Source organism: Rhinatrema bivittatum, chromosome 2 (assembly GCF_901001135.1).
Source record: "Rhinatrema bivittatum chromosome 2, aRhiBiv1.1, whole genome shotgun sequence".
In the NCBI taxonomy this organism is placed as follows: domain Eukaryota; kingdom Metazoa; phylum Chordata; class Amphibia; order Gymnophiona; family Rhinatrematidae; genus Rhinatrema; species Rhinatrema bivittatum.
In genome coordinates, this window is record NC_042616.1 from 55895630 (window position 1) to 55920204 (window position 24575).

Below are 24575 nucleotides of genomic sequence, written 5' to 3' on the forward strand. Positions count from 1 at the left end.
GGTGGCATTCTCTGAAATGCTTCCTGATCCACGTGCAGGTCCCCAGAGGCAGGCAGAGCTCCAGAGTTTCATGTTGATGTCAGCTGTTTACTGCTCCTTTGCTGCGACCCACTCTTGGCCCACTAGCGCCTCCCGCATCTTCAGCACGAGTGGGATAGGCTCTGCTTGTGGCCTGCCGGACCTCCTTCCACTTTGGTCATGAATGGAATAAGCTTTGCTTGCAGCCTGCCAGACAGCTTAAAAATCAGTGCTAAAAAAAAAGAGAGAAAATTTTAGCGCAGGAGGGAAATTCTGCACTCTGCAGTAGTGGAGAATTTCCCCGGGAATAAAGTTTAACACTAAAGTTTTTTTTGAAAACTTGTGCAGAGCTGATAAGGGGCCAGAATTTCTCAAAACTTGGCAGAGTGTTATTTTTAATGGCAGTGAGCTTCCCGAGTAATATACTAGATGAAATCATTTCCTAATAAAGGCCAGAGTAGGTAGCAGAATGCCCACTCGCACAGATAATGATATACCTTTTTAAGTTCTGGTGGAGTGGTGGTACATCTGCTCTTTTTCCAGTGTCTTGGAACTTCTCCTGTTTGAAGTCATAAGTTGAATAGAACTGTGAGGGATACAATCAGTTCTTCCTTGAGCTCCTTCAGAATTCTGGGGCGTTTCCTATCAGGTCCCATAACATTATTTACATTCAATTGTGCCAGCAACTTGCATACTATATCCTCTGCAAAAGGTTCTGTGTTCGTTTCACAGTTAAATATGTTCTCACCTGTTGCATTTGTCTATCACCCTCTTCACTTAACTTGTTTTCCCCTTTAATCCTTTTATTCCCCTTTAATCTTTCTCTTTCGACCTATATATCTAAAAGCTTTATCCTCTGCCTTTACTGATTAGGAAATCTACTTCTATTTTATTTTTTTACCATTCTGAATGCCTTTTCTGCTTCCTTTTTTATTTCTCCTGATAATTTTGCCTGTTCTATTTCAATTTGTATTTTCTTTTATTCACTCACTTCTTGGAACCTTTTGGTGCATTTCTCTGCACTTTCTCCAGTGCAACTAGATCTTTTTTGAGATGCGGCGACCAGAATTGCACACAGTATTCAAGATGCGGTCTAACCTTTGAGTGATACCAGAGGCATTATGACGTTCTCTGCTTTGTCATTCCCTCCCTAATAATTCCTAACACTATTTGCTTTTTTGATCGTGGTAGCACATTGAGCCAATGATCTCAATGTAATATCAACTATGATGCCCATATCTTTTTCCTCAGTGTTAACTCCTAATATGGATTCTAACATTGAGTAGCTACAACATGAGTTTTTTTTCACCTATATGCATCACTTACACTTTTCCACATTAAATTTCATCCACCATATGGACGCCCAGTCTTCCAGCATCGCAGGGTCTTCCTGCAGTTTATCACAGTCAGCTTGTGATTTAACTACTCTAACATAAGAACATAAGAACATAAGAAATTGCCATGCTGGGTCAGACCAAGGGTCCATCAAGCCCAGCATCCTGTTTCCAACAGAGGCCAAACCAGGCCACAAGAACCTGGCAATTACCCAAACACCTAGAAGTTCCCATGCTACTGATGCAATTAATAGCAGTGACTATTCCCTAAGTAAACTTGATTAATAGCAGTTATAATTTTGTGACATCATTATAAATGTATTGAAAAGCACCGGTCCAAGTACAGATCCCTGAGGCACTCTACTGTTTACCTTTTTCCACTGAGAAAACAAACCATAGTTCCCTCAGGTTTTGCTCAGTTATGTATACCTATGCTTGAGGGTTCCTTTGTGTGACCTTTCAACCCATAAGGATCAGCTTATAAGAAGTGACCAAGCATTCATCTCCCTCCCCCCCCCCCCCCCCCCCCCCCCCCTTTTCTGTCTGTTGTATTCCTATATAAATAGCAATAATATTCAGAGAAGATAATTATAGGTAAAAAGTGGTTATTTATTCTTAGCTATGATAAGATAAAATAATTATTTAGCAATAATAGAAAATAGATTACAATAGATACAAATGATAAACATTTAAGAGGCTAAGCTAAGCTTTATACAAATCGGTGGCAGTTACTTCCTTGAGAGATCTCTGAATTTATTTATTTATTTATTTGTGTGTTTTTATATACCGAAGTTTGGGACACACCTTCACTCTGTTTTACAAGTAAAACAACTTATTACAATAAGAACGTGCCATACTGGGTAAGACCAAGGGTCCATCAAGCCCAGCATCCTGTTTCCAACAGTGGCCAATCCAGGCCATAAGAACCTGGCAAGTACCCAAAAACTAAGTCTATCCCATGTTACCGTTGCTAGTTATAGCAGTGGCTATTTTCTAAGTCATCTTAATTAATAGCAGGTAATGGACTTCTCCTACAAGAACTTATCCAATCCTTTTTCAAACTCAGCTATACTAACTGAACTAACCACGTCCTCTGGCAACAAATTCCAGAGTTTAATTGTGCGTTGAGTGAAGAAGAACTTTCTCCGATTAGTTTTAAATGTGCCCCATGCTAACTTCATGGAGTACCCCCTAGTCTTTCTATTATCTGAAAGACTAAATAACCGATTCACATCTACCCGTTCTAGACCTCATGATTTTAAACACCTCTATCATATCCCCCCCCTCAACCATCTCTTCTCCAAGCTGAAAAGTCCTAACCTCTTTAGTCTTTCCTCATAGGGGAGCTGTTCCATTCCCCTTATCATTTTGGTTGCCCTTCTCTGTACCTTCTCCATCGCAATTATATCGTTTTTGAGATCCGGCGACCAGAATTGTACACAGTATTCAAGGTGCGGTCTCACCATGGAGTGATACAGAGGCATTATGACATTTTTCGTTCTATTAACCATTCCCTTCCTAATAATTCTCTACATTCTGCTTGCTTTTTTGACTGCCGCAGCACACTGAACAGATGATTTCAATGTGTTATTCACTATGACGCCTAGATCTCTTTCTTGGTTGGTAGCACCTAATATGGAACCTAACATTGTGTAACTATAGCATGGGTTATTTTTCACTATATGCATCACCTTGCACTTATCCACATTAAATTTCATCTGCCATTTCGATGCCCAATTTTCCAGTCTCACAAGGTCTTCCTGCAATTTATCAAAATCTGCTTGTGATTTAACTACTCTGAACAATTTTGTATCATCTGCAAATTTGATTACCTCACTCATATTTCTTTCCAGATCATTTATAAATATACAAGCCGTTAAGCCCGTTAAAACGGGCTACATCCCTCTGTCTCTCACCTCCCCCTCTTTCTCTCTCCCCTCACTCTTCACCACCCCCTACCTCCCTCCCTCACTCCCTCCCCTCTCACTCAGTCCCTCCCTCCCACTCAGTCTCACTCCCTCCCTCCCCCCTCCCTCTCACTCACTCAGTCAGTCCCCACTCCCTCCCTCTCCCTCAGTCCCACTCCCTCCCTCAGTCCCACTCCCTCCCTCAGTCCCACTCAATCCCTCCCTCTCACTCAGTCACTCCCTCCCCCCTCTCTCCCTCCCTCTCACTCACTCAGTCCCACTCACTCTCCCTCAGTCCCACTCCCTCCCTCTCTCTCCCAGTCCCACTCCCTCTCACTCAGTCCCCCCTCTCCCTCTCACTCAGTCCCTCCCCCTCAGTCCCTCCCTCTCACTCAGTCACTCCCTCCCTCTCTCTCTCTTCTCCCTCCCTCGCTACTGGCTGCTACCACCGCCCGCCGTCGCCGCTACCGCCGTCGCCGCCACTCGCTACCTCCGCCGCCGCCTGCTACCGTCGTCGCTACCAGCCGTCGTCGCCCGCTGCCGGGTACCGCCGCCGCCCGCCCGCTGCTGCCACTGGACGCCGCTATTTTTTTTCTTTCTGACGCTGGCTCAGACCGACGTGCTCGCCCGCACATGCGCGGTAGAGCTGGTCTCTACTGCGCATTTGCGGGCCGTCGGTCAGAGCCCATTTATAAGGTAGATTGAAAAGTAAGGGTCCCAATACAGATCCCTGAGGCACTCCACTGCCCACTCCCTTCCACTGAGAAAATTGTCCATTTAATCCTACTCTCTGTTTCCTGTCTTTTAGCCAGTTTGTAATCCACGAAAGGACATCGCCACCTATCCCATGACTTTTTACTTGTCCTAGAAGCCTCTCATGAGGAACTTTATCAAACGCCTTCTGAAAATCCAAGTACACTACGTATACCGGTTCACCTTTATCCACATGTTTATTAATTCCTTCAAAAAAGTGAAGCAGATTTGTGAGGCAAGACTTGCCCTGGGTAAAGCCATGCTGACTTTGTTCCATTAAACCGTGTCTTTCTGTATGTTCTGTGATTTTGATGCTTAGAACACTTTCCACTATTTTTCCTGGCACTGAAGTCAGGCTAACCGGTCTGTAGTTTCCCGGATCGCCCCTGGAGCCGTTTTTAAATATTGGGGTTACATTAGCTATCCTCCAGTCTTCAGGTACAATGGATGATTTTAATGATAGGTTACAAATTTTTACTAATAGGTCTGAACTTTCATTTTTGAGTTCCTTCAGAATCCTGGGGTGTATACCATCTTGTCCAGGTGATTTACCACTCTTCAGTTTATCAATCAGGCCTACCACATCTTCTAGGTTCACCGTGATGTGGTTCAGTCCATCTGAATAATTACCCATCAAAACCTTCTCCGGAATGGGTATCTCCCCAATATACTCTTTAGTAAACACCGAAGAAAAGAAATCATTTAATCTTTCCGCGATGGCTTTATCTTCTCTAAGTGCCCCTTTAACCCCTCAATCATCTAACGGTCCAACTGACTCCCTCACAGGCTTTCTGCTTCGGATATATTTAAAAAAGTTTTTACTGTGAGTTTTTGCCTCTACGACCAACTTCTTTTCAAATTCTCTCTTAGCCTGTCTTATCAATATCTTACATTTAACTTGCCAACGCTTATGCATTATCCTATTTTCCTCTGTTGGATCCTTATTTATTTATTTATTTATTTAAGTTTTTTTATATACCAACATTCATGACGGTAGTCCCATCATGCTGGTTCACAAGAAACAGGGGTGCAATTAAATAAACTTTACAATTTGAACAATAGTGCAGAAAAGCAGTTACATGTAACAGGGAATCAATAACTTGGGGTAAGAAGGAAAATGATCCTTCTTCCAATTTTTGAACGAAGATATTTTGGCTAAAATAGCTTCTTTCACCTCCCCTTTTAACCATGCCGGTAATCATTTTGCCTTGTATTCCACACATTAAAAAAGGTGGAAACATCTGGACTGTGCTTATAGGATGGTATTTTTTAACAATCACCACACCTCTTGCACACTTTTTACCTTTGTAGCTGCTCCTTTCAGTTTTTTCTTACAATTTTTCTCATTTTATCAAAGTTTCCCTTTTGAAAGTTTAGCACGAGAGCCATGGATTTGCTTACTGTCCCCCTTCCAGTCATTAAATCAAATTTGATGATATTATGATCACAGTTGCCAAGCGGCCCCACCATAGTTACCTCTCTCACCAAATCCTGCACTCCTCTGAGAATTAGATCTAAACTTGCTCCCTCTCTCATCGGTTCCTGCACCAATTGCTCCATAAAAATGTCATTTATTCCATCCAGGAACTTTATCTCTAGCATGTAACAGCAAATATAACTATAAATATAACAAATTCTTACAATGGGTGTCATAGCTTGTTAAACATTTTAGAAACCCATATACTGCTCAGAAAGTAGCAGAGTAACTGTACCCATTGGACAAGCTGAAGGATTCATTACAATTTTATCTCGGGATTGTAAAAGCTTCTAGAATGAATCTGATTGATTGTCCGATTAATCAGGTTCCTGGTCAGGCAGGCAGGCAATCAGACACAAGAAATCTGTCACTGCAGGCAGGATCTCTAGGAAGCTGTCACTGCTCAGGGGTGAGAAATCGTGGGCACAGTGCGCTGGGAGGCTTCACGCACAAGCTTGTATTCATCTGGCTGTAGTTTTCTGACTCTCGGGTGTACAACTTCTTTCTTTTATGCCTAATAGGCGTGTCACTCTTATCTTTAGGACTGTCCCTCTCACAGTACAATTGTCTTTGTGCTATTATCCCTGGTCTTCCCCCTTATTGATTGACACGCAGTGCCATGTCTCCTTTTTCTGGTCTGGCACATTCCTCCCCCCCCCCCCCAATCTATATGTCTCTTAGTTTTTTATTCTCTGAAATCGCACTCTTTAACACCTCTGGCACAATTATTCACAATTTACTCTTATTCCCAACTATGTATATGATCATAGAAGTATGAAAACAAGTTTTCACTCTCCTACCCCCTTTGTTTACAGAATTAGAAAAATTTTTTAAAAAAGCAAAGTGATGCAATGCCTGTTCCCTTCCATGAGCTTCACAGAGTGTTTCAAAGCAGCAGGAAATCTGCTGTAATTACTGTAAACAAAAAGCTCACAGCAGTTTCAAAGACAGACATTGCAGTGCATTAAGCATTTTAAAGGCAGCACTGGTATCTCTGTTTACTTAGGGTCCTGGAGCCTCTCACAGCAGGAAGCAAAACAGCAGAAGAATCTCATACTTTCAGACTTTGCAATAACCCTCTTGTTCCTCTGTCTGTGATCAAGCCTCCTTTAAACACAGCCCAACCCTGTATTAAGCAATTTAACCCTTTAGGCACTATATCTGTTTCTCTGGGGCCGATGCAATATGGTGTGCTGAGCCGAGCGCACTCTTAACGTGCAGTTAGATGCGGGTAGAATAGGCGCTAATCAATCCACTAATGCAATAAGGGGATTAGCGCCTATTCAACGCGCGTCTAACGCGGAGTGAATGTAATAGTGTTCTTCACATGCAAATGCATGTGAATGAGGCTATTAGGCATTCACTCCCGATGCAAAAAGAAAAATGTGCGTCTCCGCACATTTAACTGTCACCTATTAACGCCTGCCAGGAGCAGGCGAATAGATGAGCGCATCGAAAAAAGAAAAAAAATATTACGATAAACCCGGCGTTGGTTTTCGTGACTAGGTCACTGAAAACCAAAGCTGAGTTAATCAGTGTGGGTTTATGTGGCTGTCCGCCGCTAAGGAAAACAGACGCTGATAAACCCGGCGTTGGTTTTGGTGACAGCTGGAATCGAGCTGTCTCACCCGGATGCAGCGCAGCAAACTGAAGCGGCGGGCGTTAGGAAAGCGCTCCGTTTCTCGCTGGCGGCGGGATGCCTTGTTTTCGAGACTTCAGCGGCTCGGATGCAGGCATGGCCGCTGCCCTTGGTGTGAGATGGCCGCTCAGCAGGGAGAGCCTTTCACATACCTCTTGCAGGGAGGAGAGGCCAGGACGAGCCCCGCGCCCGGACCATCGCGCACCCAGGAGGGCTCAGCCCCTGCTTCCTCTCTGCGAATCGGAGCAGAGGAACTCCGCTCAAGTGCACGCCAGAAAAGTGGAGACTTCAGGCGCCATGCGCGCGTTAAGAGAGCACCCGCTTTCTACGTGCCTTTATTGCATCGGCTGCTCTGTGCAGTACACAACCACAACTACAGGATCACCTTTATCCATATGCTTATTTGTCTTACTTCTAATATTATACATGTCTGTGACAGCGAGGTAGATAGGCCATATAGTCTTTCTACCATCATGTTTTTATGTTTGTAAGACTTATCTAATCAGTCAAGTTTATTTTTTGGATGCTATAGACCCCAAATGATCTCTGGCTATCCCTTCATTTCTTTGCAACTAGGGATCCTCTGTGCTTTTTCAATCTATATTTTTTTTAAATTTTGTTACCTTTTTTGCCTCCTCCACCTCCCCTGGAAGGTTGTGCATGTATCCACCACCAGTTGATGCAGTCTCCAGTGAGCATCTGGTAGACTTAGGTTCCTCATTATTAGCACCTCGCCTCTGTGTGCTATCCCTTGGGCGGCGTCTGTTATGTCTGTATATGTGTCCTTGCTTTGCGATAGTGGCTTATAGATGGGGCCCTTTGTTTTCAGTTTAAACCGCTTTCCACCCATAAATTCCTGGATTTTTGGACAGCTGACATTCGGCTGATTTAAAAAGCTTTTTTCAGAGCTGTAGATGCAGTGTTTCAAGGCCTCCAGATGCTGCTGGAAGCCAGTGTGGGCCAAAGCTCATGTTGTATTTTAAGTCCCACTTTCCACCAGTAAAACACTCACCCTCTAATGCTGCTCATGCTGTGTTTCAGGATACACCTCCTTACCCCCAAGCAGCCAAAGTACCTGCTGTTGGATGCCTTAAATGCATTTCAAGCAGGCCCTGTCCACCAGAAGCACTTTTCAACAGTCTCTCTGGCCCTGCATAAATGCAGAAGTGCAGTGTTGCAGAGCGTAAACATGCTGGTGAAGGAAAGAAAAGAAGCCTGGAGCCACCACCAGTTAGGATGAATGCTGTTGCAGTGTGTATGGGGGGGGGGGGGGGTGGCGAGAGAGTTTTGGTAGGATGGGAGGTGAGAGAGGGGGGCATGTTAGGCAGGGGATGGGGTAGATAAACTGCTGCGTGGATGGGTGAGAGAATCTGATACTGTTCTATTGTAATGGCTTCTTTCCATCAAAATAAACTCCGATATTTACCTGCAAAAATGTATCCTGTTTTTCAAATGGTTTATTCCTGGTTTTGTTCTTATCATAAACCCTGATAAATTCCCAGGAAAACAAAAGAACAAAAAAAAAATGAAGATCCCTACTTTGTCAATTCAAAGAAAAAGTGTATGACACCTAAGGTTCTGTCTGTCCTTGGAAAATTTAAATATCAACACCAGTGACTTGTTCAAAGACCATTTTAATGGTCTTAGAGAAAGTAACAAGTGTCATATACAGTAAGTTCCCCCGCATGGTCCATTTTTCGTTTGGGGCTGCTTTGGGAGAGACAACACGACCAAAAAAGGTCCTTTTTCAATGTCTATAACACAAACCAAATATAGATACTCAGAAGACAGAACAAATAAGGCTACCAACAATGCCAATAGCAAAGGTTCAAAAACATACTTTCACAATTCACAATTTCGGCTTAGAAAAGAGAAACTTTGTAAACCATACATCGACTTGTAATAAAACTTTAATAATTAAAGATTTAAAAAGTGCCCAAAAATAAACAGCCAAGAAAATATGGTTTCTCCCTGTAGGGTAGCTCATTGATTGGCTCCTTTAGTACTGCAGTGTTAATAATTGTCTGTTTCTTTCTTTAGTTACAAGCTTCATTACAAGCTGATGTGTGGTTTATGAAGTTTTGTTTTTTTTTTTGTAAGCCTGAATTGTGAAAGCATGTTTTTGAACTATTTGTCTTTTGATATTGGCACTGTTGGGGGCCGATGCAATATAAAGCGTGGAAAGCGGGTGCTGAAAAGTCAGCGCCCGCTTTCCTAATGCGTGCATGGTGCCCGCAAGGGGGGCGCCATGCAATACTCAAATTAGGGGGTCGCGATAGCAAGGAGGCACTAAGGTCACTTGCGCGACCTTAGCGCTTCCTTGCTAATGTGACCCCCGCTGCGGCTGCTGGTTATGAAGAGTTTATCGGTAGCCGTTTTCATTGCTGGCAGACGGCCGGTTATGAAAACTCTGCGGTCTGGTTTTTTTATTTTTTTTTATTTTTTACTTAAAGTACAGAAAAGCAGTTTTTTCTGCTTTTCTGTACTTTTTACCTGCACTCAGCTATTAACGCCTGCTCCAGGCAGGCGTTAATAGCTGAGCGATAAATGTGCGTTTCAGACAGAGTGAATGAGTAATAGGCTCATTCATATGCATTTGCATGTGATGAGCGCTATTACCTTCACTCCGCGTCAGCGTGTTAAATAGGCGCTAATCCCCCTATTGCATTAGGGGGTGGATTAGCGCCTATTTAACCCGCATCAGATTGCGGATTATACAGTGCGCACAGCTGAGCGCACTGTATTTCATCGGCCCCTTAGTCTGTCTTCCAAATGTCTTTATTTTGTTATAGAAATTCCAAAAGGGACCTTTAAATTAAAAAAAAAAAGTAAAAAAAAAAAAAGTTTTTATTGAGTTTTTGAAATGTTATGAACAATCTTAACATATATGCAAGCTTAATATAGTACAGTCCAAACATGAAACCCCCCCAAGTCCCCGCTCCCTCCCCCTTCATGACAAAGTCTATTGCAATAATGACGACTTCATGCAGTCTAATAAATCTTGAAATTGTAAAGAAAATTTAACGACTGGAGTGCAAAATACATCATGAAGCTCTCTACTCGATTTCAGTATTATACAATCATATAATAAGAGTCACACATCCATAACCATGAAGGAATATTCCTGCTTCTCCCTAAATGTAATTGTAATGGAGGTGGCGCACATAAGCGGCATCTTTAGTATATCACAGGTGTGCTATATAATCCGAAAATGGTTTCCATGTTTTCATAAAGGAAGTCATTCTGTTATATTTAGCGGCTGTCAAAAAAAGCTAATCGGTAATAACAGTGTAATTTTTCCCTGACTTCTGTAATCTTAGGTATTTGTTCCGATTTCTAGCGAAGTGCCACTAGACTGCGGGTGGCTATGAATAGCTGGGCACACAGTCGCTGTTGATTCTTAGTTATAGTATCTGGAAATACGTGTAATAGCGCAATTGCAGCTGAAGGTTGTATATCTACTTCCAATAGTTCGCTGAGCCATGCAAAAATCGCTCCCCAAAAAGTTGTGATCCGGGGGCATTCCCACCAGATGTGTAAGTAAATGCCATGGGCCCCATATTTACGCCAGCATGCATCCGTGACATGGGTATAAAACCTATGGAGTTTGTCTGGAGTAAGGTACCATCTGTAAATTATTTTGTAGCAATTCTCCTGCAATTTGGCGGATATCGAGCACCGCCTGGCAATGCGCATGATCTCTCACCAGGTTCGCACTCCCAACTGTTTGTTCAAGTCTGTTTCCCAGTGCATTATAAATGCACAGTATTCTATCCCCTGTGTGAAAAATAATTGATAGATTTTTGAAATGGAGCCTTTAAGCAATTCGCTATTTAAAAAAAATGACTCGAGCAGTGATCTACCGGGGCGAAGGGATTTAGATCTTTGTATAGAGCGTATAAAATGGGTAACCGGTGCGTATGCCAAGAAATCTTGGTGGTCTAGATGATAAACAGTAGACATCTTTTCCATAGAAATAAGTTCGTCCTGAGACAGTAGTTGTCCTATATTTGTGATCCCTTTCTCCCGCTAGTGTTTTAATTGCTGAGTTTGGTACCCAATGGGGAATTGCACATTATATAGAAGGGATGTCTGATAAAAATACTTATGATCCCCTATCAACCGTTTTCGACTTTGCGCCCATATACGTAATGTGACTTCCAGTGGCTAGGGGATACTCTTAACAGGTCGCCAGGTGTTACACGGTTGCTAAGGCATGGCGGTTAACGCCATAGGGCCTACAATAGCTTGTTCAGTTTGTACCCACTGTTTGGGAGTCCGATGTTGATTAATATCTAACATGGCTCTCAATTGTGACGCGGTGTAATACCAGATATTATTGGGTACTCCCAGGCCTCCCTGCAATTTGGTTAAGTATAGTACATGTCATGAAAGTCTCCGGGTGTCTTCACCAAATAAAGTCAAAGACCTTTCCCTGTACGTACCAGGATCAGTCCAGACGGGTTATGTCCCCCGTCCAGCAGATGGAGTCAGAGCAAACTTCGGAGGGTGCTGGCATATAAGCTGGTGCACCCTCCACAGATCCCCAGTATCTCTCTGACTCCAGCAGATGTGAGGAGGGGAACCATTGCTTCCCCTAGTTAGTGGATTTTGTTCCACATTTGTTATTCTTCTTTCTCCCTTTAAGGATAGGATCAAGCAGGTCTGGGTTAAAAAAAAAAAAAAAAAAAAAAAGTTTTCACTTTGGGGGTCTCTCTGAGCTCCCTGCCCGGGCCTTGCAGCCCTGGTTGGCTTGCTAGCAGGACTGCGTTTCTTTCTTTGTCCTCTTTCCTCTTCTGTCCTTCGGCGGTAATTTTTTGGCTGTCATTTTTTTGCTTTGCAGCTTCTGCGGTTGGACTGAGGAGGTGGATGCTGGTGGGGCCAGCCTCTCCCCTACTTCGTACCGCAGTCGGACCCCTCCCCCCTCGGCCCTGCGACGTAGCATTCCCCAGGGCTGCGGCGACAGGGAGGTCCCATTCCCCTGCCGCTCCTGACGGGAGGGTTGGCTGAGTTGAGCTTGGGCGGCACGAGCCCGCTCCTCCTGCGGCGTGATTTTTTCCCCTGGATCCAGGCCTCGGCGCCGGTGATTCCTCCCCCCGGGCCTGCGCGATGCAGTGCGTTCGGTGCCCTTCCTGTGGCGGCCCGGGGCGGGGCGGATCGCGGGATGGCTCCTGCGGCAGATGTCTCCCTGGGGGGGAGACCTGCCTAGCTCCCCCGGCTTCTTCGCCGCCGTGCTCGGAGCGCCGTGGCCCTCGGGGGATGGCCCCGCCTCCTCCTTTGGCGGGAGCGGCGGCCATTTTGGAGCTGGAGAGCTGCATGGATTCGGATGCTGAAGAGACTCAGCAGGATTTTTCACCGAGCTCGACGCAGATTCGGGACCCGGGTCCCCTCCCCCCCCCCCTCCGCCGCCAGCCGGGTTTTCGGCCGACTTCGTGGTCCTCGTGCACCAAGCATATCTCCAGAGCCTGCAGCCGACGGGGGGGGGGGGGGGGCATCGGCGGATCCCACGCCTGCTAAGGTGCCCCGCTTGGTGGGTACGGCGGGCCCCAATCCGGGAGCCATGGGGGGGGGGGTCCCAGGGTTCACCTAGCCCTTCCGCTGAGTGGGGTGGCTCCAGCCCCGGACCCAGGGAGTGACCCGGCGTCGACGGCGGATGACGACACGCTCCTTGCAGCGCACCTGGAGTGTGACGACCCGAGGGTGCTACGGATTTTCCGTAAGGAAGAACTGTCGGATCTCATTCCCCACGTCCTCCAGGAATTGGACCTCGATCCCCCCGTCGAGCCGCCGGGGCTCCCGGCTCCCTCCGTAGCCTCAGCACGAAAGGGGACCCTGTCTTGGCGGGACTGCGTCCCTTGGCACGGACTTTTCCAATCCATGAGTCGTTTCTCCATCTGCTGGTGCGGGAGTGGGACACGCCGGAGGCGTCCCTCCGGGTCGGCAGGGCAATGGACAAGCTCTATCCTCTCCCCGGCGACTTCCTGGACCTGCTTAAGGTACCCAAGGTCGACTCGGCGGTCTCCGCCATCACAAAGAGAACCACGATCCCGGTAACGGGGGGAACGGCCCTCCAGGACCCACAGGACAGGAAATTGGAAGTCTGCCTCAAGAAGATTTTTGAGGTCTCAGCGCTGGGGGTCCGCGCAGCTATCTGCGGCTCTCTTACCCAGAGAGCCGGTCTTCGGTGGGTACAGCAGCTCCTCACTTCCCAGCAATTGCCGCTGGAGGAGGCGGCGCAAGCGGATCGTCTAGAGGCCGTCATTGCTTACAGGGCCGATGCCCTTCATGATTTGCTGCGGGTCCTGGCGAGGACTATGGTTTCGGCAGTTTCCGCCAGGCGCCTGTTGTGGCTACGGAACTGGGCGGCGGACGCCTCGTCCAAATCTAGCCTGGGGGCCCTACCCTTCAAAGGTAGGTTCCTCTTCGGCGAGGATCTTGACCAGATCATCAAATCCCTGGGGGAGAATTCGGTACACAGACTACCCGAGGATCGTCAACGACCATATCGTTCGTCGTCTTCTTTTTCCAGGAACCGTCCTCGCGCTCAGCGGCGATTTTCGGGGCTCCAGGCAGCAAGGCCCTAGAAACCCCTCAGCCAGGTCACAATCGTGGCCCCGGTCCTTTCGTGGCCGCAGATCGCCCAGGGACTCGTCGGCGCAGGGAGCCTCTGGCAAGCCTCCCCAATGATGCCAGGACGGCCCACTCCTCTCTACCTCGGATTGGAGGGCGAATAGCCTTGTTCTACGAGGAGTGGGCCAACATCACTATGGACCAGTGGGTCCTGGATATTCTAAGGCACGGTTACGCATTGGATTTGTTGCGGCTCCCCAAAGACAGGTTCATCTTTTCGCCCTGTGGGTCCAGTCCCAAGCGCCTGGGAGTACGGAGCACGCTGGACAGACTTCTGGCCCTGGGAGCCATCTCGCCCGTCCCCTTCGGAGAGGTGGGCTCGGGGCATTATTCCATTTACTTCGTGGTGCCCAAAAAGGATGGCTACTTCCGGCCCATCCTGGACCTCAAGGAAGTCAACAAGGTGCGCCAGATACCCCGGTTCCGTATGGAAACCCTTCGCTCAGTCATCGTAGCGGTGCATCAGGGAGAGTTCCTAGCCTCCCTGGACCTGACGGAGGCCTATCTGCACATCCTGATCCTGCCGGCCCATCGCTTCAAGATACTGGGCCAACACTTTCAGTTCCAGGCCATCCCCTTCGGGCTGGCGACCGCACCCTGGACTTTCACCAAGATCATGGTGGTAGTGGCAGCTGCGCTTCGGCGAGAAGTGATCCTAGTACACCCTTACCTGGACGATTGGCTCATCCGGGCGAAGACCTTTTCACAGAGGCAACGGGCGGTCGACAGGGTAGTCTATTTCCTCCAGTCCCTTGGCTGGGTGGTCAACTTCGGCAAGAGCAGCTTACTTCCAGCTCAGCAGTTGGACTTCCTCGGGGCGCGTTTCGACACGGCTCAGGGCAAAGTCTTCCTACGCCCGGATAAGGCTCAAGCACTGAGGGAGCAAATCCTTCACTTCGAATCTCTTCCGATTCACACGGCGTGGGATTACCTCCAGATCCTAGGATCAATGGCCTTTGCAATCAATCTAGTTCTGTGGGCCTTTGCGCATCTGAGACCTCTACAAATGGCGCTGCTCTCGCGGTGGAAGCCGGTCTCTCGGGACTATCAAGCGGTACTCCCTCTTCCGCCGACTGCCAGGCTCAGCCTGCGCTGGTGGCTGAACCCCAGGAACCTGGCTCAAGGTTGCCCTCTGGAGTCGCCGGATTGGGTAGTGGTCACTACCGATGCCAGTCTGACAGGTTGGGGGGCTGTTTGTCTCCGAAGTTCGGCCCAGGGGCAGTGGTCAAAGGAACAGGAGACGTGGCCGATCAACCACCTGGAGACCAGAGCAGTACGTCTGGCGCTCATGCATTTCCTGCCTCTGCTTCGACACCGAGCGGTTCGGGTCCTCTCGGACAATGCAACCACGGTGGCTTATATCAACCGACAAGGAGGCACCAAAAGCCGTTTAGTGGCTCTCGAAGCGGCACGGCTCATGGCCTGGGCAGAACGTTTCCTCGACCGCCTGGCGGCCTCACACATTGCAGGGGTAGACAACATTCAAGTGGACTTCTTGAGTCGTCAGACGCTGGACCCCGGAGAATGGGTTCTGTCCGACGAGGCGATGTTGATCATCACACGGCGCTGGGGGACGCCCTCCATGGACCTCATGGCAACGTCCTCCAACGCGAAGGCTCCGCGGTTCTTCAGTCGAAGAAGGGATCATGGTGCAGAAGGGGTGGACGCCCTGGTCCTCCCCTGGCCGCCCCGGCTCCTTCTGTACGTCTTCCCTCCATGGCCACTGGTGGGCAAGGTTCTAAGGAGGATAGAAAATCATCCAGGGGCGGTAATCCTCGTGGCTCCGGAATGGCCGCAGCGCCCATGGTTCGCAGACCTCCTCAACATGGTGGTGGACGGGCCCCTTCGGTTCTCGCACCTGCCATGGCTGCTTCACCAGGGACCGGTATTTTCGGATTAGGCGGAACACTTCTGTCTCGCGGCCTGGCTTTTGAGAGGCGGAGCCTCCTGCGCAAGGGATACGCAGTCACCGTTGTAGACACCCTCCTCAAGGCGCGTAAGACCTCAACATCAGTCACTTACGTTCGGGTGTGAAAGGTGTTCGAGTGCTGGTGTTCCGGACACGGGGTGTCCGCGACCACAGCTTCGCTGCAACAGATCCTAGCTTTTCTCCAGGAGGGTTTGGAGAAGGGGCTCTCCTACAATTCCCTGCATGTGCAAGTCTCTGCGTTAGACTCCCTGGCGCGCACCACGGGAAGGATGGATCCCTCGTCTCACCCGGACATCTCAAGGTTTCTCAAAGGGGTCAAGCACCTGCGGCCGCCGGTGCGTCTCCCTTATCCCTCCTGGAATCTCAATCTGGTTCTCCGGACCCTCGGGGAGCCTCCCTTCGAACCGCTACGGCAGGCCTCTCTCAAGGACATCACCCTGAAAGCGGTATTCCTGGTAGTCATAGCCTCGGCGAGGTGCATTTCTGAGCTTCAGGCGCTCTCTTGTAGGGAGCCTTTTCTGCGTTTCACGGACTCGGGAGTCTTCATTCGGACAGTTCCTTCGTTCCTGCCTAAGGTGGTTTCTTTGTTCCACTTGAACCAGTGGGTGGAGCTGCCAGCCTTCCCGTCTGATTCCCCCAAGTCGCTCTGGCATCTAGACGTAAAGCGCATTCTCCTGCACTACCTGGAGGTGACCAACGAATTCCGGGCATCCGATCATCTCTTCGTGCTCTGGTCTGGAAACAAGAAAGGGCTTCAAGCGTCAAAGACCACTATAGCTCGGTGGCTCAAGGAAGCGGTAGTCTCTGCCTACATTGGAGCCGGTAAAGCTCCCCCGGTGGGGATCAAGGCTCATTCCTTGCGCACCCAGGCCACGTCCCGGGCGGAGTCTCAACACGTTCCGATTCAGGAAATCTGTCGAGCAGCGACTTGGAAGTCACTGCACACCTTCTCGAAGCCTTACCGGTTGCAATTACCGGTATGTGAGTCTGCTTGCTTTGGGGACAGGGTGCTCCGAGCAGGGTCTTCAGGGAACCACCCAGTTTAGGGAAGCTTTGGTACATCCCACCGTCTGGACTGATCCTGGTACGTACAGGGAAAAGAAAATTATTCCTTACCTGCTAATTTTCGTTCCTGTAGTACTAAGGATCAGTCCAGACGCCCACCCGGGCTTTGCTCGGTCATGGTAAGACGCCTGCTCGTGTATGTTTCTTCTCCTGTCCCTCGCTCTCCTACGGTCTGTTGTTCCGTTATTCTTATTACTTCGACAGTTCTCCTTGCAAGTTGCATTGGTTATCCGTTTACACAGGTTTAATTTTGAAGTTGCTTGATCCATCCTTCTCTGGTGTCAAGTGTTCTGTCTTGGCTTTGATATTCTCGATACTGGGGATCTGTGGAGGGTGCACCAGCTTATATGCCAGCACCCTCCGAAGTTTGCTCTGACTCCATCTGCTGGACGGGGGACATAACCCACCGTCTGGACTGATCCTTAGTACTACAGGAACGAAAATTAGCAGGTAAGGAATAATTTTCTTTTTTCTGCCAGCTGTGGAGGATCGGTGAGGGTTTATAAACAGGTAAGGATGAAAACAAATATAGGAACTTTGGTAGGACATTCATTTTAACAATTGCAATCCTGCCTAGCCACGAGAATGCGCAACTGTTCCACTTACTCATGTCTTTGGTAATTCTATCAACCAAGGGCTGATAATTAAGGCGATACAAATCAGGCAGCTGTGCTGATACCAATACACACAAATACTTAATATGTGTTTTTGCCCATTTAAATGGAAATTGCCCCCTAATTGCCTGCACTTCATTCTGGTTCAGGTTGATGTTTAGCAGTTCTGACTTTTCAAGGTTAACCTTAAGGCCTGATACTGCACTGAACCTGATCAATTCCCGCATTACCCCCTTCAAGGAATGTACTGGATCTGTTAATATTAGCAGCACATAATGAGAGCAGCAATATTAGCAGCAAATAATGAGAGTTTGTACTGAGTATCTCCGAAGGTGACACCCTTAATGTCCAATAAGTTCCGGATCCTCATCGTGAGAGACTCCAGGTAAAGTGCGAATAGTAGCGGGGAAAAGGGGCATCCCTGCTTAGTACCTCTGCCTATGTCAAAGGCCTGACCATAACCGTTGTTGACTTTAACCCTGGCTTTAGGCTTATCATATAACTTCTGTACCCATCGAAGAAAATAGGGCCCAAACGCCATTTTTTGCAGAGTAAGAAACAAACGGCCAATGGACCAAGTCAAACGCTTTTTCAGTGTCAATGGGCCGTTTGGTCTTCTTCTGCCGTCACTTCTATGTTTCTATGTATGTTTCTATGAGTGGTACCTTATAGTTTAACAAATTTATTAAAGCATGAGCTTTCGAGGAGAGATACATCCTATGAAGTGGACTCTGTCCTCGAAAGCTCATGCTTTAATAAATTTGTTAGTCTATAAGCTGTCACTTGACTCCTGTCTTTTTTGCAGTTAGTTTACCAAAGCATTAAGCACCCCAAATTATCACAGGCATCTATGATTTAAATCATAGACCTATTGTTAGTGTTAGGCAATTCATACATTTTAATAAATGTAAAATATAAATTCCTTGATAAAGTTTTGCCCATTCTGGTCTGAACATGATTTATGTAAATATGTACTGACTTGTAAAATGTCAGGGGGCCATATTCAGCTGCTGTCCAGCTGAGCATGTTAGCCAGAGAAACTTATTCGGCTAACTTGGCCGAGATATTTGATGGCGCAGCTGGAATGCTGCTAACTTTAGACTGGATGAATAGCAGGTCTAACTTATCCAGATAACTTAGCTTGATAGGTCTCTGATATTTCTGCCATTCTGTTGTGCAATAATGTGTCCTTATTTTTCTCACATCATGTTAAAAGCCTTGGTGTCTGGTTAGATTCTAGACTTTCTTTCCAACAACAAATCAAGGTGACAATTAGATCTGGCTTTTTTAAAAATCTTGTCTACTTCATGGCCTAATACCCTTGCTTAATGCTGATGATTTCGTTTCTGTCATCCAAGCTTTAATTTTACAATCTCTCAACTACTGCAATGTAGTATACTTGGGTCTCCCAGCTGTGGCCTTAAAAGCACTTAGTTGTTGCAAAATACCACTGCAAGGCTTATCTCGGGCAGGCACATTCGAGAGCATATTTCACCTGTATTTTACAATTTGCACTGCTTCCATTTCAGTGGCATATAAAGGATAACATTTCTGTTATGGTATACTACCTACTTATTAACTCTTTTCCATGGGCAAACACTCTTTAAGATTTACCCTTCTACTCTTAACCTGCAATTATAGATATAGGATTGTGGGAGGTTCCCTCTCATAAACTAGCCTGACTTCAAGAGACAAGAGAGAATATTCTGTATTGCAGCACCATAATTCTTGAATTCACTACCCATCCAATTGCGACAAGAAACTAACATTAAAAAAATAATTTAATTAAAGGCTGAACTGAAAACCTACTTGTTCAACTTGGCCTTCTCATAACCATTGTGTTCTAGTTGCTAATATCCTAGCTGGTATGAAGAGTAGTTATTAAATTAATGTTTTTTTTTTTAATTTTTATTTGTAGTGTATGGTATGTCTGAATTTTTTGTTTTTAAATTGTAAATCACCTAGTTTTTTATATTTGGAAATCCATAAATTTTATTAAACTGTAAACTTTAATTGTATAAGGCTGAATATCAACACTTATCTGACAATTTTAGCCATATAAGTAGCTCCATCCTGGAATGCCCCTTCCCTGCCCCTCACTTATCTGGCTAACGCTTTATCCAGATAAAGTTTTTTTGGATACGTGGTAGTTGCAGAACATGGCTGAATTTTAAAATGGCATTACTTAGCCAGATGAGTCCAAACGTATCCAGCTAAGATGCCAATATTCATTGCTGCACACTGTCTAGATTAATTTGTATAGTAAGGCTTTCTTAAAAATCAGTTTTTCTTTTATAATTTTAGGCAACATGCTTCATGGATTTTAAAGCTGCTGGTACATTATGCCACATTCTTGGTGCTGCCTACAAGTTCAAAAATGAACAGGGATGGTAAGTCTTTGAACAATATTGGAGAGGTTTATCTGAGTCATTGTATGAAGAATACATTTTTGTGTCTGCCTTTTTCTTACAGATTTTACAGTTTTTACTAAGGGGCTCTAAAACCTAATACCCAGTGAAGGGAGTTGTTGGTACGAGGGGATGGATGTCATGATTATAGGGTTCTCAGAGATGGTTGTCATGGGAGCACTAGAACCAACATCCCCTGGGCCAGGAGCCTTCTGACCATGAACCCCTCCCAGTCTGGCATCCTCTACTCTTGGTTGTGGGAGGATCATTTAAAAATATTCCCTCAGCAGCAGCTGTATTTAGCCTGATGTCCCATAAAACTTACGGATATAACAAGGGGGGGGAGGGAAAGGACTTTTTCTCATTATGATTCAAATCATACCTTGTGATCATCCCAGGTTTCTATCAGTTGTATCACTGAAAGAAGCAATCCTTGTGATCACAAGGGAAAGGGCTTTTAGGCATGCATTCACCAGAGGAAGGTCCTGTCAGATGAATCTGATTTTTTTGATTGGGTGACTAAGGAATTGGATCGAGGAAGAGCGCATGACGTGATCAACTTGGATTTCAGCAAACCTTTTGATATGGTCCCGCATAGGAGGCTTGTGAATAAAATGAGAAATTTGGGAGTGAGCGCCAAGGTGGTGGAGTGGAGTAATGGTAAATGGAACCTACTCTGAAGAGAGAACTGTGTTAAGTAGAGTGCCAAAGGGATCGGTTTTGGGACCAGTTCTGTTCAATATCTTTGTGAGCAACATTGCGGAAGGGATAGAAGGTAAAATTTGTCTTTTTGCGGATGATACTAAGATCTGCAGTAATGTGGACACGTCGGAAGGAGTAGTTAGAATGAGACATAATTTAAGGAAACTTGAACAGTGGTCGAAGATATGGCAGCTGGGATTGAATGCAACAGTCATGCATCTGGGCTGTGGTAATCCAAAAGAGCTGTATGTGATGGAGGGGTGAAGGGCTGCTGTGCATGGAGCAAGAGAGGGACCTTGGGGTGATAGTGTCTAGCAGTCTGAAGACAGTGAAGCAATGTGACAAGGCAATAGCTAAAGCTAGAAGAATGCTGGGCTGCATAGAGAGAGAGGAATAACCAGTAAGAAAAAGGAGGTGATAATGCCCCTTGTACAGGTCCTTGGTGAGGCCTCACCTGGAGTACTGTGTTCATTTCTGGAGACCGTATTTCAAAGGGGGACAGATAGGATGGAGGCAGTCCAGAGAAGGGTGGCAAAAATGGTGAGGGGTCTCCATCAAATGACTTATAAGGAGAGGTTGAAGGACCTAAATATGTATACCTTGGAGGAGAGGAGGTGCAGGGGAGATATGATACGGACCTTTAGATACCTGAAAGGTTTTAATGATGTACAATTGACGAACCTTCTCCATTGGAAAGAAATCAGTAGAACTATGGGTTACGGAATGAAAGTCCAGGGACCGATGTCAAGAAATATTTCTTCACGGAGAGGGTGGTGGATGCCTGGAATGCCCTTCCAGTGGAGGTTTTTGAAGATAAAAATGGCGAAAGATTTCAAAGGGGCATGGGATAAACAAGGTGGAACCCTAAAGACTAAAGGATGGAAATGAAGAAAACTGGATGGGCCATTTGGTCCTCTTTTGCCATCGTGTGTGTGTATAGATAGATATAGAATAGACAGAGCTGTACAATGGTCTGGTTTTCAGGATATTCATGCTCATGAGGTAGGATTGCATGCCCTGCCTAATTAATGCTTTTCTAGTAATATATGTTTAGAGTTGACATGGCCAGAACTCGAAGACCAGGATTTCAACATCTTGATAAACCAAATGGACACAGAGTAGGCTTAGGGAAATGAGTACGTGTTTAACATGACAGTGTAGTTTTCAGGCAACCAAAACAATATTTAATATTTTTCTTTTTAAAACAGTCGAGGCTTATGTGCACACTATTGTTTTTTCATATGCTAATTTCCCGTCAATAGCAGGGCTGAATTAGCCATGCTGTCTGGGAGTGCCTTGCGACTGGTCAGTAGACGGAGTTTTTTCAGTTAGTACAGAGTTTTGAACTCTGTATGGCTGCGCGGTGAGCTTCCCACGCGATTGCCTTGTTACTTCAGTCTCTTTTTTTTTTTTTTTTTCCGCGAGCAAGTCTGCACACGGGGTTTTTCTCCTCCTCGTCTCTGAAGAGATTTTTTCTTAATTTTTTATCTTCTTCATTTCTTCTGGGCATCCAGAAGCCATCCAGATTTAAATACTGCCAGTGTGGTAAGATTGTCCATTACAGATGGACATATTTACTGCTATATATGCCTGGGACCGGAACATGACCAAGTCTACCAGTCAAGTTAAAAATCGCAACTATCAAACCAATTCTAAAGAGAAAGAACCTGAACCTAGAAGACTTGAACAACTACCATCCAATATCAAACCTACCCCTACTGGCAAAAATGACAGAGAAAGTAAAGTAGCCCTGAAACAACTCAATGAACACCTCGAACACTACAAAATACTACATCCCACACAACACGGCTTTAGGAAAAACCACAGCACGGAAACTCTACTGCTCAACCTATCCAACAATATACTAAGAGGCTTAGATAACAAAATAGCCCACTTACTAATCCTTCTCGACCTTTCCGCAGCATTTGACACAGTTGACCACAAAATGCTAATATCAAGTCTAACAAACATAGGACTCTCGGGCAAAACTCTTGACTGGTTCACTTCTTTCCTAAAAGACAGATATTTCAAAGTCTCAATCAACAACATCACATCAGAAGCCATCCCTCTTGAACAGGAGTGCCACAAGGCTCCGCCTTATCAGCCACACTTTTTTAAAAATATTTATCTACTTCCTCTATGCCAACTCCTATCAAGCCTAGGCATAACTTACTACATGTATGCTGACGACATACAACTCCTCATTCCAATCACATCCACCACAGAAAATGCACTGATTCTAGCTGCATCTCATCTCGATGCGATCAAAAACATGCTAAACCACCTAAAATTGTCTAAACATGAGCAAGACTGAATGTATGCTAATAGAAAGAAAAAACCCAGGATCAAAAGCAACCCTGCCCTTCAAAATAGACAACATACACATACAACTTAAAGACAACGTAAAAGACCTCTGTATTTGGATTGACAGAGAACTAAACTACAAAAAGCACATCTCAACAAAAACAAAAGAAGGTTTCCACAAACTCCAAATACTTAAACATCTAAAACCCCTGCTTCATCACCAAGATTTCAGAACAGTCTTACAATCTCTAATCTTCACCAGCCTTGATTACTGCAACTCACTCTTGATTGGCGTACCTAAAGTGACCTTAAAACCACTTCAATTACTGCAGAACGCTGCAGCGAGAATTCTAACTGGAAAAAAGAAATCAGACCACATCACTCCCGTACTAAAGAGTTTACATTGGCTACCAGTAGAAAAAAGGATTGAGTTCAAAATGCTAACAATCCTACACAATGCAATATACAAAGCAGATAACATGGCACTTGACAATGTCATACATATTCACAGACCACAACGTATGACTAGAACAACAAGTAAAATACAACTAGAAATACCATCAATCCCATTAGCCAAGCAATCCAACACAAGGAACAGAGCTATATCCATTGCTGGCCCAAAATTATGGAATGCACTACCAGAACACTTGAGCTCACAAAGCAACATTAAATCATTTAAAAAAGAGCTCAAAACATGGATATTTAGTCAAACATTCAAAGACTGTGTTGATTAATATCACTTAACATAGATAATGCATATTCTTTTCGGATACGCTACGGCACCAGTAAGACTATGACACAGACCGTTTGATGCTAGAAATTACATCGTTTCTGTTCAGATATACACTGTTATAAATGTTGAAGCTGTTTGTAATATGTAAGTTTCTCTGTTTAAGTTATACTGTTAAATGTAATAGGTTGTTGTAATTGTAAACCGGAGTGAAGGCTGCTAGCTATACCTCGGTATAAAAAAAAAAAACGCTTAAATAAAAAGTCTCCTGCCGGGACTGTGATCATATGTCCCCCAGGGCACAAAGGAAACGCGCGGAAAAAATCGCGTGGCTAAAGATATCATCCACACAGTCTTCGCCGGGACCATTGAAGAGACCGAAGAAGACTCAGTCTAAAAGGTCTGCTTCACTAGAGGGTACCGCGGCCAGGTTAAGACTGGTGTCAAGTGTGTCGGAATTAGAGGTTGAATCGATAGTTTCGCATGTTGATTGATTGGTCTTCGACCAATCTTAGACTTACGGAATCTCAACAAATACATTCAAAAAGAAAAATTCAAGATGACGTCTCTCAAGACTATTCTTTCCCTACTACAAGCCAACGACTGGCTGTGTTCCATAGACTTGAAGGATGCGTACTCCCATATTCCCATGCACCCTTCTTCCTGGCAATACCTTTGTTTTCAAGCTCAGACCAATCACTATCAATACAAGGTTCTATCCTTTGGCTTGTCTTCTGCCCCAAGAGTGTTCACAAAATGTTTAGCGGTGATGGTGGCTCACCTCGGACAACTGTCGATCAGATTTTTCCCTATCTGGACGACTGGCTTTTAGTAGCCTCGGATCAGGCTACTCTACGAACTCACAGGTTCCAAATATTCAACTGACTGCAGACCTTGGGCTTCATAATAAATTACGAAAAGTCTAACCTGCAACCGACCCAAACGCTAAAGTTCATTGGAGCGCTCATCGATACAACACAACAGCATACTCACCCACAGGACAGGATTCAAACTCTATCCTCACTGGCTCGACATCTGTGCAACCGATCACATACAAGTCCTTC

At 45.8% G+C, this 24575-nt stretch overlaps 1 protein-coding gene across 3 annotated transcripts in view; it reads left to right on the forward strand.

Moving 5' to 3' along the window:
* Positions 1–24575, forward strand: part of SMARCC1 (SWI/SNF related, matrix associated, actin dependent regulator of chromatin subfamily c member 1) — a 557827-nt gene that overhangs the window by 26814 nt on the left and 506438 nt on the right. For all 3 annotated transcript variants that reach the window (XM_029588188.1, XM_029588187.1, XM_029588189.1), the window contains exon 3: positions 19672–19757. In XM_029588188.1, coding sequence (XP_029444048.1) covers positions 19672–19757 — 86 coding nt within the window. The remainder of the gene's footprint in view (positions 1–19671; positions 19758–24575) is intronic.